Source organism: Saccopteryx bilineata, chromosome 11 (assembly GCF_036850765.1).
Source record: "Saccopteryx bilineata isolate mSacBil1 chromosome 11, mSacBil1_pri_phased_curated, whole genome shotgun sequence".
Classification (NCBI taxonomy): domain Eukaryota; kingdom Metazoa; phylum Chordata; class Mammalia; order Chiroptera; family Emballonuridae; genus Saccopteryx; species Saccopteryx bilineata.
The window spans coordinates 69709678-69724261 of NC_089500.1; the positions used below are offsets into that span (position 1 = coordinate 69709678).

General features: G+C 52.4%; 1 protein-coding gene across 1 annotated transcript; it reads left to right on the forward strand.

The window, feature by feature from the left end:
- The first annotated feature begins 239 nt into the window (after positions 1 to 239).
- OVGP1 (oviductal glycoprotein 1) lies at positions 240 to 10526 on the forward strand. The gene is made up of 11 exons (XM_066246894.1): positions 240 to 264; positions 624 to 653; positions 1085 to 1289; positions 2281 to 2337; positions 3938 to 4103; positions 4579 to 4706; positions 6025 to 6133; positions 6227 to 6412; positions 8389 to 8505; positions 8918 to 9053; positions 10237 to 10526. The coding sequence occupies exons 1-11, from the start codon at positions 240 to 242 to the stop codon at positions 10524 to 10526; spliced, it is 1449 nt and encodes a 482-aa protein (XP_066102991.1).
- The last annotated feature ends 4058 nt before the right edge of the window (positions 10527 to 14584 follow it).

Genomic DNA, 14584 nt, shown 5'->3' on the forward strand with positions numbered 1-14584 from the left:
CCTCACCATGGCCCACGGTGACACCCACTCCATGCCACCATGTGACGGAGCCTTTGTTGGCTCTGAGCCCCAGAGAGGGAGGACAGGAGGTGCCGGGGTCACTGTGACTCCGGGGCAGCAGCCCATTAATCACTGTCCCCAGTGCTGTGTGTGCGTAGCTGGGCTGTCCCACGGTTGTACCTTGGGAGGCGCATATAATGGGGCCTGAGCTCCAGTCCCGCGGCTCTCAGACCGTGGAGATGGGGAGGCTGTTGCTGTGGGCTGGTGAGTGCGCAGGTCCCAGCTGTCTGGTTTCCACCTCGGACTGACGGACGACATCAGAAACTTTGTGGGGAGGAGTCAGGATAGCATTACTTGTCGATTTGCAGCCAGGCTTGAGAATTACTGACCTGGAACTTTTGCTGGGACCCCGACAGTCATGGTTGTCCCTGGGCCCAGCATGCATGTGTACATGTAGTATCTGTTTGAGTGAGAAGGAGTTTAGATAGATGAGTCTGGCTCCAGTGACTCATCTTAGAGACGAGGGAACGAGTGAACAGTGTGTGTGTCCCTGTGCGTGTCTGCGCCTGGGCGGGCACCGAGTCCACTGACCTGTGTGGTTCCCGCCTCTCTATTCCCCGCAGGCCTGCTCCTGGCGCTGAACCCCCACAATGGTAAGGTCACCGTACCCCACTCTCCAGAGCCAGGCTGATGCTTTGGCCAAGGTGTGCCCTGCGTGAGTGGCCCGGGCATCTTCACCTTGGTCCATCTTCACCTTGGTCCTGTGTCAGGGGTCGCTGATCCAACACAGTTCAACAGAGGCTACTCGGTCACCAGCTCTTTGTCACGCTCTGTGTGCCGGGATCCAGACCTGAGGGTCCTTTCTGACCAGGGTCACACGGCATTCTGTTCCTTCTGGGACCTCAGCAGTGGGGGACCTCACTGTAGCTTTGGGGTGTGCGTGTGTGTGTGTGTGTGTGTGTGTGTGTGAGGGGGAATGTGACAGTGGCCTGGCCTCTCGGGCCGTGTCCACTCTGCTCTGAGGAAGCCGAGCTCTGTCCCCTCCTGTGGTCTCTGCCGACTAATGCGTGCTCTCCCTTGCCAGGTGCTGCTCAGAAACTGGTGTGCTATTTCACCAGCTGGGCACACGGCCGACCCGGCCCTGCCTCGATCTTGCCCCGTGACCTGAACCCCTTTCTCTGCACCCACATGATATTCGCCTTTGCCTCAATGAGCAACCATCAGCTGGTGGCGAAGGACCTCCAGGATGAGGCGGTTCTTTACCCCGAGTTCAACAAGCTCAAGGAGAGGTGCGTTCAGCCCGAGTGCGGGCCGCAGTTCAGGTTTTAGAAGGAAGCCTCCTCCTGTGACTGGTCCGCCTCCCTCCGATTCTACTGGTCCCAGCCTCCCCTCAAGCAGGATGGCAAAGCACCCCGAGTTGGGGACTCCCTGGTGATGAACACCCCGCACTCTTTCCTGCCCCCCTTCCTTGGTGGCTGTTGCCTCTGCCTGGAGTGTCCTTCCCACTCCTCTGGGCCTGGGTGAAATCCTGTGGTGAGGAGTGCAGGCATTCATTCAGTTCAAGGGCTTCACAGTGGGCCTGCCCATCACAACTGCTTCTCAAATGCTGGCGTCTTTATTGCTACTTGTCACCTGCAACCCCCCAGCTGTGAACCCCCAAGGGAAGGGGCAGCATCTCCTCCGTCTTTAATTTCTGCGCAGGTCAGTGCCCAGCACAGAGCTGGCACTCAGTGGGTGCTCGTTTGAGCATTCCTTTCTCCATGACTCCTGGACTCTCCTCTCTCTGTCACGGTGCCAATGGTTGTCGATGAGCAGGGCAGACGTCCCGTGTCACTAGACTATAGCTCCCTGATATCAGGGAGGAGCTTGTCTGTCTTGTTCACTATTGTATTTCAAGCTCCTAAAGCACTCAATGGCACATAGTTATTGCTCAATAAATATTTGTTGACTAAGGAAATGAGTGAAGAGAAACATTTCAGACTTTTTCTTTTGTCATGGGGACATTATGGAGTTTGAAGGAACTTGGGGAGACTTGGGAAGACCCTGGACAGCCTGGGGCTTCCTGGGGTGGTGGCTATAGGTTGATGACGCTGCCCTCTTATCCTTTGCCCCCCTTTTCCTGGTGCTCTGATCTGTCCTTCCCTCCACTTGTCCCCTCACTTTTCCTCCCTCCCACCCCCTGCTCCCCATTGTCCCCCCAAATGAATGAAATGAACAGTGGTGACTGCAGCTGCCCACTGGAGCGTGGCCCCAGCTCACTGACTCTCTCCCACGTCACAGGAACAGGGAGCTGAAAACTCTGCTGTCCATCGGAGGCTGGAACTTCGGCACATCCAGGTGAGACTTTGCCATCCTCACCTTCTGCCTGGGGCGGGGCTGGTGGCAGGTGGGGGGGCAAGAAGGCTGGAAGTGAGGGCAGGGTGGGGAAGCCCGCTTGGCCATGGGGAGAAAAGCCGGTACAGACACATCCGCCAGTCCTGACCTGGCCCCGGATTCAAGGGCCCCTGACCCTCCCTCCAGGCTGACTGAGAGACAGGGAGGTTCCAGCAGGTGATAAGAAAGGGGTGGGGGAGGGAATGAGGGACAATATGAGGTCCTCACAACTGTCCCCTCAACCCTCCATAGGAAGCAAGTGATTTTTTTTTTAGATAGGGGAGGAGTTTTGTTTAGAACAAGAAGAAGGACCCTCAAACCTCCCAGGGCCTGGGTGTCCTCACTTTATAAATGCATATTTATAAATATCTACCTGTAAGGGTGACAGGGGTAAATGGCCCTTGGCACATGGTGGCTGCTCTCTGAGCACGTTAGCCTGCCTTCGTGTTCTCTGGAGAAGCATTTCCCCGAGTTCACGGCCGAGGTCAGGGGTAGAGGCACGCCTGCCTCCTTACCTTAAAGGAAGGAGCCTTAGGAGCAGGTGACCCGGTGACCAGGGGGTGTGAGCGGACGCACCCATGTGGGACAGTGGAGGGAGGACTTGGGCAGTTGGCAGCGCACTGGCTCTGCCCACCCTGGGCCTCGCCTCTCCCCCTCTGGCCACATTCCAAACACTCGCCGTGTGCCAGAGCTGGGCAGGGCTTTACCCACCACACCTCATGATCGCTTGGAAGAGGCTCACGGAGTTGCTGTTTGCAACCCACATTTGCAGAGAGAGAAAGTAAAAGAGAGATCTCTTGAGGAACTTGCCACATTTCACTCAGGTGGCCCTCAGCAATCACCCAGCCAGGAGGTCGTGGAACCCAGGCCTGCCTGATTTGGAATCTGGTAAAGTGTCTAACCATTGCACACAGAACTGGCCCAGAACTGCTTAAAGTTCAACTCCAATAAATTAGAAGTTCTCCAATAACAGAAAAAAAAAAAACCCAAACAAACAAACAAACAGAATATAATCAAACAGCAATGACCCAAAGAGCAAAGCGGCCAGAAGCCCTGTCAGAGCCTGGGCCCCTTGCACCACGTTTTGCAGCCCGGACACAGATTAGCTCAGAGATCTTGGTGGAAGTGCTGGCTGGCTCTTGGCTGGGTCCCCTCCCTTTGTTCCGCCCGCAGAGGAGTGCCAGTGCTAGGACAGGTGGTAGGGACTGCACAGTCGCCATGAGGCCAGCAGAGGAGCAGCGTGCCTGGCCAGGGGCACCGCGTTTCCCGCAGCTGTTGGGTGAAGCCCCCTTTCCCCACAGGCTGCCCGCTGCCCCCTGTGCCCTCTGCTCAGGGCCAGGTTGTGGTTTGCGGCTCCTCCCGCTGCTGGAGTCCCCATTTCTAGGCACTCAGCCCCTGGGGCTGGGGGGGGATATTAAAAAGGTTTGAGAGTTTCAAAGACCTGTCTTCCTCCCTTCCGGCCCCGTCCCTGTCCCCTTCACGGGACGGGAACCAAGAGACCTCCCAGCAGGTCAGCGTTGGTCAGAGGGCGCTCCTCGCTCGCCTCACGCTGGTCTCTCTGCAGGTTCACCGCTATGCTGTCCTCATCTGCCAGCCGGGAGAGCTTTGCCTCTTCAGCTATAACCCTCCTGAGGGCTCACAGCTTCGATGGCCTGGACCTCTGCTTCTTGTACCCTGGACTCAGAGGCAGCCCCAGGAGTGACCGGCAGAATTTCCTCTTATTGATTGAAGTAAGGCCGGTCTGGCAGCTCTGGAAACTGGAGATGATGCTACTCTTATCCTCGGTGGGCTCACGGCACAGGAGGAGCAGGAGGCCAAGGGCCAGGGCAGGAGGGCGGTACCAGAATGTTCTTTCCCTGCCACCACCCTAAAGGTGTGGGCCACAGCGCTGCGGAGCAGGCGTCCCACGGTGGCTCTTTTTCTCTGTCGCACCCGCGTCTTGCTCCAGTCCTGCAGCCTAGCGATGCCTTCTCTGGGCAGCGTTCCCGACTCCGGGTCCGACCCTGCACTCCTGAGCCTGCCTGCCACCCCTCTATCAAGTCACCTACCATATTGGCTCATGTCTGCCTTTGTAAAGGCGTCTGACTCACCTTTATGTGTTCAGAGCCTGGCTCAGGGGGCTCCGTGAACACAGGTTTCCTGGACGGTGCCCTCTTTCCCTGACTGTTCACCTGGTTCTCTGCGTCCGCCTCTCTTCCTTCCCAGGAGCTGCTGCTTGCCTTCCAGCAGGAGGCGCGTCTGAGCAGGCGTCCGAGGCTGCTGCTCTCCGCCGCTGTCTCCGGGCACCCGCACGCCATCCAGAAGGCTTACGACGACGTGCCCCGACTAGGAAGGTGAGTGCGTGCTGCCTTGGAGGGCAGGACATTGAAGGGAAGGAGACATCTCGAGCTCAGACCCCGGAGCTGCACCCCAAACTGTCCTGAGCTTCCCATTTGCCTGCCCTGGTGTGAGCGTGGGTTTGGAAACGGGCTGAGGAGCGTGGGCGGGGATCAGGGTGGCGCCAGGAGGCCCCCGGCTTTCTCTAGGAGTCCGAGGGAGCTGGTGTCATACCAGCCCCCACAACATCATCTCTAGGACAGTCTTCTGTGTAGCCCATTGCTAGGTATCCCAGGAGAGAGTCCCAGGGGCCTGGCCTCTACTGTCCCCAAGTACGACGGTGGACACTGGTCATTTGGCAGGTGGCTGGCATTGTGAGGCAGCCGAACCAGGGACCACTGCCCCCAAACCAAGGGTAGGCATGTCCACTGAGGCCCGGTGCTCGGAGCACATCTTCATGGGAAAGTTACAAAGACACACAAAGAATGGCTCCTCATTCTTCCTGGACTGGCCGGCTCTGGACTCATGTGCTCAAATGTCAAGAATTAAGTCCTTACACTGGGAAAATGGAGGCAGATGCAGAACAAAGAGAGAACGGGGTGCCCCTGTGTGTGGTGACGCTGGGGAGAGGGGTTCCATGTGAGCCGAGGGTGACACAGAGAGCATAGAGCTCGTTAAGGTGACAGACACAGAGGGCATAGAGCTTGTTAAACGCCGTTTGGTTGCTCCGCTACCGCCCACCATGAAAGCTGGGAACGCCCACTAGTGGGTGGGAGGGACCAGGTTGACCAGCACTGCAAAGGTGGGCGGTTTTTATAAAAAGGTTCGCCATCACGGCCTTAGGGTTATTGGCTGGTTGAAATTAAATTGGATAATCCATGTGGACCCTTCTACCAGGGACCTGGTAAGTGCTCAACCACACTTCGTCCCTGTGACAGCTTTCTGGATGAGGTAAGTGTCAGTGGTCCCTTGAGTGGCAGACAGATGGAGGCTCTGCTGCTGTGGGGAGGTGCTGCGCTATTCGCGACAGTGTTTGTAGACCTTGGGCCGTGCTGGTGTCAGGCCTGAGTGCTGTTTTCTTGTCCAAGCCCTGCCTGTTTCCATGGATACTCTCAGAATGGCATAGTTCCCGAGGCACAGCTGTCCTTAGCCAGCAGTTTGTTCTGGGAGCAGTGTCTTCAGTGGATGGCACAGCTTGGGCGGGTCCCTCGGGCAGAAATGGCGGGCCAGCTTGGGTGGCCACCACACAGCTAGTTAGTTAGCACTGTGATGATCTGACTCGATAATCTAGCTAGCCCAAACTTTATACATACTTCCTCCTCCTGCCCGTTACAGATCCCTGGACTTTATCAATGTCTTGACTTACGACTTACATGGAAGCTGGGAGAATTTCACGGGACACAACAGCCCCCTGTTCTCTCTGCCGGGAGACCCCAAATCTTCGGTAAGAGCAGGAGAGGTCTCAGAGGCCACCTGGCCCTCTGGCCCTGAGCCTCGGCCGTAGTAACGGAGGGGTTCGTGCTCTTCCCGCGTGCAGGCATACGTCATGAATTACTGGCGACAGCTGGGGGCCCCCTCCGAGAAGCTCGTCATGGGGTTCCCCACCTACGGACGGACGTTCCGCCTCCTCAGAGCCTCTAAGAATCGGCTGCAGGCTGACGCAGTGGGACCTGCGTCTCCAGGGAAGTACACCAAGCAACCTGGCTTCTTGGCTTCTTACGAGGTGACAGGACTAGGAGCCTCTACTAGTTAAGGTCCCCCCCCCCCTGCAGCCAGGGCAAAAGCCAGGACAAGGGGCAAAGGCAAGGGTGAGGGCTGGAGACGGGAGCGGAGACGGTTAATGGGGCGAGGGAAATCCACGCTCAGGGAGCGCCTCTCCTTCCAGGGGAAGTTCGCTGAGTCCTTGGTAAGGGGCGAGGGGCTAGGCGAAATCCAAATAGAGGGGACAGACATTTCACCCCTTAAAGAATCTTAAATGTCACACAAGTCAATCCTGGCTTACTATATGGCCTAAATAAAAAGAATGCTATATATGGCCAGATATATAGCAATATATATATTTGGGGTGTGTGTGTGTGTGCGTGGGCATGTGTGTATAATTTAAAACATCTGCAAAAGTAAAAGAATGGTATAACCTCCTTTCCCTTCCCCCACTTCCATACCCCTCACTCTGCTCCGTTCATCAATTCCTCCTGGCCAATCATGTTTCATCTCTGCTCCCTGATACTCTCCCTCCCCACTAAGAGATTGTTTTGAAGCAATTCCAAAAACATCCTACACACATTCTTTCTCCTCTACCCCAATTCCACTTCCTTAACCCCAGTCTCAACAAAGCCTGGTGTTTCTCTGGAGGAGAGACACAAAGCCCAAGGGAAGGGGAAATACAGGAGAAGACAGCGAGGCACAGCGTGGCCGTGGGACCTGGGACGGTCTCAGGGGGCGGCTGGGTCGTGAGCAGAGCGCTGCAGCATAGGTGGAATCCTGGTGGGCAGCAATGACAAGATGGGCAGGAGCTTCCAGGCAGAGGGCAGCGGGCGCAGAGGTACCAGGTGTGCAGGGGTGCCAGGTGGGGAGCTGTATCTTTTTAAGTGATTTTTAAATGTTTATTTTATTGATTTTAGAGAGAAGAAGGGAAAAAGAGGGAGAGAGAGAGAAACATTGGTCTCTTCCTATATGTGCCCTGACCAGGAATCGAACCACCAACCTCTGTACTTCAGGATGATGCTCTAACCAACTGAGCTATCTGGCCAGAGCCAAGAGAGAGAGATTTTTGCCTTAACTAGTAGTGGGGGGGCCAGAGCCTCAACCATCTTTGCTCTGTGCAGGCCCGATGGGATGTTTTCCTGCTAACCCGATGAAGCATAGTGATGAATGATAGCAGAGTATAGTAATGCTGTTAAGGGGTTATCATGGGTCAAACTATTTTGATAGAAGTTTTAAAGAATCCCACATGCCGACTCAGACATTAACTTCCGCAGCCCAACTTGAACACAGCGCAGCGCTGGAAACCCTGCTGACGGTCGGCTGTTTGAGTGATTGTAATAACCTACTTCCCTTTGCCTTCGAGAACTTGACGTTCATTAGAGGGTCGGAAGCTAGTTTGATAACTACCTAGATGGACCAGCTTATGCCAGTTTCTCATGAACAGAGGAGGGACTTTTTTCTTTAAAAAAGCTATGGGTTTGGTCAGAGGTCAGGTGTGCTATTAGCCCCATGGTCCAGGCAGCCCCAGGTGGCAAACGAAGTAGGTTTGTTCGTAGGTTGAATTTGTATGTGAGTTGGAACAGGCACATTCCCTGTTAAATGCAGCTTAGACACCTGTTGTCTTAACGTAGTCTGTTGTTTTTCTTTTTTTACCTTTCTGTACCTATAAATATTTAAGCATTTTCAAACCTACAGAACCCATCTTGTTCATAACCCAGGGATGGCTTGTATTGGCTTAAGGAAGTCACCTCCTCCTTGGTTCTCTCTGTTTCTTCCATCCTGGACATTAGAGGAAGGGATGTATCATAGGGGGAATTTATTCAGAATAGAGGGAGGTTCTTTGCAAGCGGCTTCCCCACTCCCTTGCTGGCCTACCTTCTCCTCAGGGCCTGGGGAGGGACTCTTGGCTTCCTCATTCCTGGACGAGGGACAGCGTGCCTGCTGCCGCCTCTCTGCCTGGCCCTCCTCGGGACTAACCCGTGGCCCTCCTGGCAGGTTTGCCCCTTCCTCCAGGGAGCGAAGAAGCGCTGGCTCGATGACCAGTATGTCCCTTATGCCTACAAGGGGGAGGAGTGGGTTGGCTACGATGACGCCATCAGCTTCAAACACAAGGTGAGGCCTCGGTTTTTTCTTGATCCAGCGTATAGTTTTCTGGCAGCCATGAGGCCCTTGTCTGGTGTGTGTGTGCGTGTGTGCGTGTGTGCATGTGTGCGTGTGTGTGTGTGTGTGTGCTGGGTAGAAGAGGAAAAGGTGGGGAGGACTATAGCAGGGGAGTTCCAGCTACGTCTGAACTCAGTGGGGTTCTCTAATCCCGTCTGGTCCAACCCTCTCATTTTGAAGAGAGGAAATCTCTGTGTTTCACGATCCCCTCGCTAATCAGTGGTGGAGGCTAGATTCTTATCCAGGCTATCCTCTTGACCATGTGGCCGGGCTGCCTCCTGGGAGTCCGTCTTCTGTTTCTGGCCACGTGCCCCATCTGGAGGATGGCCGGTGTAGCAGGCCGACTGACTGCTCCCTTTTGCAGGCACTGTTCATAAAGAGAGAGAACTTTGGGGGGGCCATGGTATGGACGCTGGACCTGGATGACGTCAGGGGCACGTTCTGTGGCTCCGGCCCCTTCCCCCTCGTCTGCGTGTTGAATAGCCTCCTTCTGCAGGACGGTAAGCAGCTGTGACCTGGGCGCTGGGGTCGGGAGTGTGTGCGCAGGCGCCTTAGGGGTCCCTTCCGCGAGGTCTACAGGCTCTGGCGAGGCCACGTGACACGTGGGGAGAGAACACGCCCCCGCTCTCCTGTCTCGTTCCTCGGTTTGCTGTGTGCTCCACCTGACCTCTCTGAGCTTGGTTTTCTGTACCTGTGAAAGGGGAGCAATCTTTGTGCTCCTGACAGTATTATAAAAACCAAGTGAAATAATGGAACGAAAACTGTGCTAGCTCATAGTGAGCACTCAGTATGTGTGAGTTGATTTCTGTTTTCCCCTCCTGCTTTCATGGGCAGGGGCCACAAAAGGAAATAGATCTCCTTTGATATCTCTTTGATAGTAAAGACTTCCCTGGCAGTTAGGAGACAGAAGTTGGCGCCCTAGGGCGGATGGTTCATAATCCCTGTTTTATGAATAAGGGGATTGGGGCTCAGAAAGGTAACACAGCCTGACCTGTAGTGACGCAGTGGATAAAACATTGACCTGGAACACCGAGGTCGCCCGTTTGAAACCCTAGACTTGCCCGGTCAAGGCACATATGGGAGTTGATGCTTCCTGCTCTTCCACACTTCTCTCTCTTTCTCTCTTTCTCTCTCTCTCTCTTTCTCCTCTTTAAAATGAATAAATAAACATCTTTAAAAAAGAAAGAAAGGTAACACAGCTAGTCCCGGGTGGAGGTGAGACTCCAGACTGATTCTTTATGACACGCTGTCTAGAACCGCCTTCTTGACCTCATGGCTGATCCTGATGCCTCCTACAATGGGGGACCTGGAGGGCGGTTTCTCCTTGAAGATTCCAGAAGTAAGGAACTAGGCTTTGGGGGCAAGTCTTGCGAAAGGTATCACCAGAGAGGTCAAAGTGTGGGCTTCAGGCTAGAGAACTGGCAGGCCCCTTCTGGGGGCATTCACCGGGAATGGAGCCCATCCATTCGGTGCCTCGGATGGTGTTTAACATGATGAGGTGGGGAGCAGGGCTTCCGTGTGGTGGGACTGTATCTCTGTCCTCAGGGGGGTGCATTATGGGCTCCCCCAGTGGATTTGAGGAGCAGGCCCTTCAGCTTTGGAGTGGCGTGATCTCTGCCAGTCATTATGGGATGGAGAGGGAGAGAGGTAGGACACTCACCCTTTTCTGATGACTTTCTGTAGAGTCGAGCTCAACTGCTTCATCAAAACTGTGTCTCCCGTCTGCGATGAATTCTTCAACAACCAGCCCTGGCAGGCTGACTGTGACCACTGACTCGGGGGTTTTGTTACCAGGAGGAGAGAGTACGGCCACCGAGACCCAGAGAAAGATGGAACATCTGACTACAGTCCCCGCAGGTGGGGTTGAGACCCCTGCAAGGGGAATCGCAGCCTTTGTCAGGCACACTGTGTTTATGCAAGGGGAGACAGACACCCCTCAGGAGGGGACCATGACACCTGTGACCACTGGATAAATAACTATGACCTCTGTGCGTCTTCCGACCGAGACCTCTGAAGTGAAGATCATGATCCATAGAAGAAAGGCTGTAGCACCTGCAAAGATGACTGTCCCCTTGGGAGAGGTGACCGTCCCCCTGATGGAAAGACTAAGACTCTAAGAGGAGACAGTTTGACATCGGAGGTGGACACTGACTCCCTGTTAGGTTACTCCGGTCTTTAGACGGAAGCTGAAAACAGTGTGTTACTCTCTAGTCCCCAGGACAAGGTCTCTCTGTTCCTGTGGACGGACACCATTTTGTTAACTTGGTGACCCTCCCAACAAGTCCTCTCTCTCTAAAGGAAGGGAACCCAGAAAACTCTGCTGTGGATCAAGGAGCCTAAGCTCTGTTGGTGGCCGGCACTGGGGAAAGCCCTTGTCTTTTCTTCCAGGTCACCTGCCAGAAGCCACCTGTGTCCAGCCATTCATAAACCATGCATGGCACAAAGCGGGTCCCAAAGCCACACTGAGCATGATCTCTTTCCTGCTGAATAAATCGCAAATGCAAGAATCTGTCTGTGTTCTCTGAAGTTATTTTCCTGAAATGGCCTGTGCGACCCGATTTCAGCTTCTCTGGGGCCCCTGTCCCCGCCTGCTGTTGTTGCGAAGAGGGTGTGCGTCTCGCCCACACTGCCGGCTCCCACTGCGCTGCTCTCTCCGCCAGGAGCCGCCTCTCACTTCACGGTGGCGGACCCGGAACCTCCTCTAGAGCGTTCCACCATCCTCCAGGGAGGCTGGGAGAGGAAAGGTTGAATCTTCCCAGTGCGTTCCCTGATTGGTACAATCTTAGTTGTCTCTGAAAAACTATCCCTATGCTCTCTTTCCATAAGAAGTGGTTGAGAGGAAGGCAAAACCTAGTATTTCTGTGTTACCTGCATGATTCTTCTAGTTTCCTCCAGAAACACCAGTTCTCACTTACTACGTACTGTGGTCTCCCCAGGGGGTGTCTCCTGGGCATATGGGCGCTCGTAAGTTAGCATAGACACGGGACCGATTTCTAATTCTCCCCTTCTAGGGAACGATGATGCTCAGAGTGGGTGTCACACCGACACCGGTGTTACCTTTTTGTTTGGAAGTGCAGCCTCCTAGTTTTTAAGATAGGAGTCACAAATTAAAATGCCCGTGGAGCCAGGCACCTATCGAAAGTGACTGAAACAGATAAAGGGTGTACCCACACAGTGGGGGCTCAGGGTCACAGGCCCGTGTCACCACAGTACAAATCACAAATCAGTTAAGTTGCATAACAGTCCAACCCCAACACGTAGTGACTTATGAAAGAGGAGAGATGGGGAGAGGCTAGAATGAACTCTGTGATGTTGGAATCAGAGGTATCAATCTCATCCTTCTGAAATATATGCAGATCGGTCAATAGAAAAGTTCCTATAGAAATACAGTGTGTATATACATAAATACATCCCTAGCTTGGACCTCTGAGAGGGCCGAGAAGTAATGGCATCTCAGAAGCGGTAAGTACATCTAATGCTCAGAACTTGATATCTAAATCTTGTTTTCCAATAAAAGGAACTGGGGACCCTCGAAGGGATGGCTGGTTCTTGGGCTGGAGCAGGAAAGGTATAAGACAAGACTGGAATGTCTTACGTTTTCAGGAAGTGAGAAAGTACTCAAAGAATGATGAGGCTATATCAGGGGGACACAAGAGTCACCTTGAAGGAGTCCCCAATGGCCAAAATGTGGACAATTTGAGCAGTAAAATACGGCTAATAATGGATTATAGTTCATAAAATAAATATCATAAGTTCATATGTCATCAATGAATAATTGACTAAACAAATGGGGAAGAAGTGACAGCTGCTCCTTACAATAGAGTGTCAGTTAACAAATGTAGAAGAAAGAGTCCGGGGTGTTAAGGAATTTTACTGTGGGACAGAAGTCTCGGGACCACGGACGAGGTGATGATTTGGCTGATTGACGTGGGTGGGAAAGGAGCAGGGTGCAGGCTCAAGCAGGAAAGACTAATAATGAACAGGCACAGTGTCTACAGCCAGAAAAGTGAGCCCAGGTGAAGATGTTAGGAGCTTTTGTCACATCAATGTGAATGTTTGAAACACTGTATTTGTAACTTGGAAATACTGCCACCAGGGGGCAGCAGCATACAGGGTTACACTTTTTATGTGGACAGGAAGAAAACTTGGGAGTATGAAAAAAACAATTAGAGTCTTTTTCTACAAAAAAAGGGAGATCAAGAATAAATATCTATATTGTTATTATCATCAAAGTCAATAGTTTCATGTACGTTAAGGCAAAGAGAACTTGTGCACACCAGGCTTAGAGGAGGGGCTGTGGTTAGATAGAGGCTGACAGTTCAGTCAAATCAGATTTAAGACCCAGATCTGCTGTTTATTAACTAACTATGTGATCATGGAGGAAGTTAAATTAGCAATGGTTACATGAAATACGTGCCTGAGCCAAAGTCAGTGTTCACTCAGTGGGAGTTATTTTATAAGCAGATGTTCTGTCACTCTTGTTTCCCTTGAAGAATTTATTTCTGTAAAGAAACATTTAATCATACACATGAAATTGCAAACTTCTTTCCACTTGTGCATAGCTCAACAGCTTCAAGGGTAGATTCATGACCAAGTTCTAGTAACTTCTCTCGTGCCAGCTACGATGTCACTTAGAGAATTATGTAGGCAACTGACCTTTTCCACTAATGCTTCTAAAACACCACATTGTATAAAATGATAGATAGAAGGTATTAAGTGTGTTGTTTTCTGGATTTAAAAAAACCACAAAACTTTAACAGCTCTTTACCACTTACAGAATCAAGTCAATATTGCTTAGCATGACATGTAGGGTCTACCTCACAATCTGGTCATGTCCACATAGACACCTCCTACCGTCTAGGGGGTTGATCCATGGTGTGTTGTAATCAGTTATGAGGCACGTCATAAGTAACTTGGTAGAATAATAGTTACAATACTAAATAGGAACTGCTTTAATATAGCACTGCAGACTCAGAGTATTGCTGTTTTAGCATTACAGTCCTTTCCACTTCAAATGACTTCTTGAGAAGATCATTTCAGAGCAACAGCATGATGAGAACTGTGCAGATACGCAGTGAGAACTGTTCTTCCGGCCACATGGGTCACAATGTTCTCTGCATTCAACACCAGTTTCACTTCTTTGTTCCTTTGGGCCATCGGTCAAGCTGTCCTCCTGCCTCCGATGGCTTTCCACTTCTCTTACTTCCCCATCTGGAGTCCTGCATGGCCCTTACTCAAATGACCTCTTCTGTACAGCCTTCCCCATCCCACCAGGAGCCATCGTCTCTCTCTCCGCATGCTTTATGAAAACTGTTATTACACCACTTATTCATTCAACACACATTTGAACGCCTAGAATAATCGCATTGCCTCATAATTTGATGATGTGTTGGTCATTCCAGTGGGAATGTAGGCATTTGTATCCAAGGACCATTTCTTTTTTTTTTTTTAATTAAAAAAATTGTTTTATTCAGTGAGAGGGGAGACAGAGACAGACTCCCACATGCACCCTGACCAGGATCCACCTGGCAAGCCCACTAAAGGGTGATGCTCTGCCCATCTGGGGCCGTTGCTCCATTGTTCAGCAACCAAACTCTTCTTAGCTCCTGAGGTGGAGGCCATGGAGCCATCCTCAGCACCCAGGGCCAGCTTGCTCAATAGAGCCATGGCTGCAGGAGGGGAAGAGAGAGAGAGAGAGAGAGAGAGAGAGAGAGAAGAAAGAGAAGGAGGGGTAGAGAAGCAGATGGATGCCTCTCCTGTGTGCCCTGACTGGGAATCAAACCTGGGACATTCACATGCCAGGCTGATGCTCTACCACTGAGCCACCTTGCCAGGGCCCAAGGACCGTTTCTTAATTATCTTTGCACTTCCAGAGCTTAGAACAGAGGTGAGCGAACACAGAGCAGGCATTCCATCCATGTTGGCTAATTTGTGAACTGAGTTGACAATAAAGAGCATAGAGTCAGGGACAGTGAGAATCCTACAAGGAAAGCGATGAATGTGACTAGTCAGAGGAAGGGGAGGAAAAAGA

Coding starts and splice junctions, on each gene's coding strand:
- OVGP1 (XM_066246894.1), top strand. CDS start 240: ATGGGGAGGCTGTTGCTGTGGGCTG. Junction 265..623: donor GAGGCTGTTGCTGTGGGCTG/GTGAGTGCGCAG, acceptor TATTCCCCGCAG/GCCTGCTCCTGGCGCTGAAC. Junction 4,104..4,578: donor ATTTCCTCTTATTGATTGAA/GTAAGGCCGGTC, acceptor CTTCCTTCCCAG/GAGCTGCTGCTTGCCTTCCA.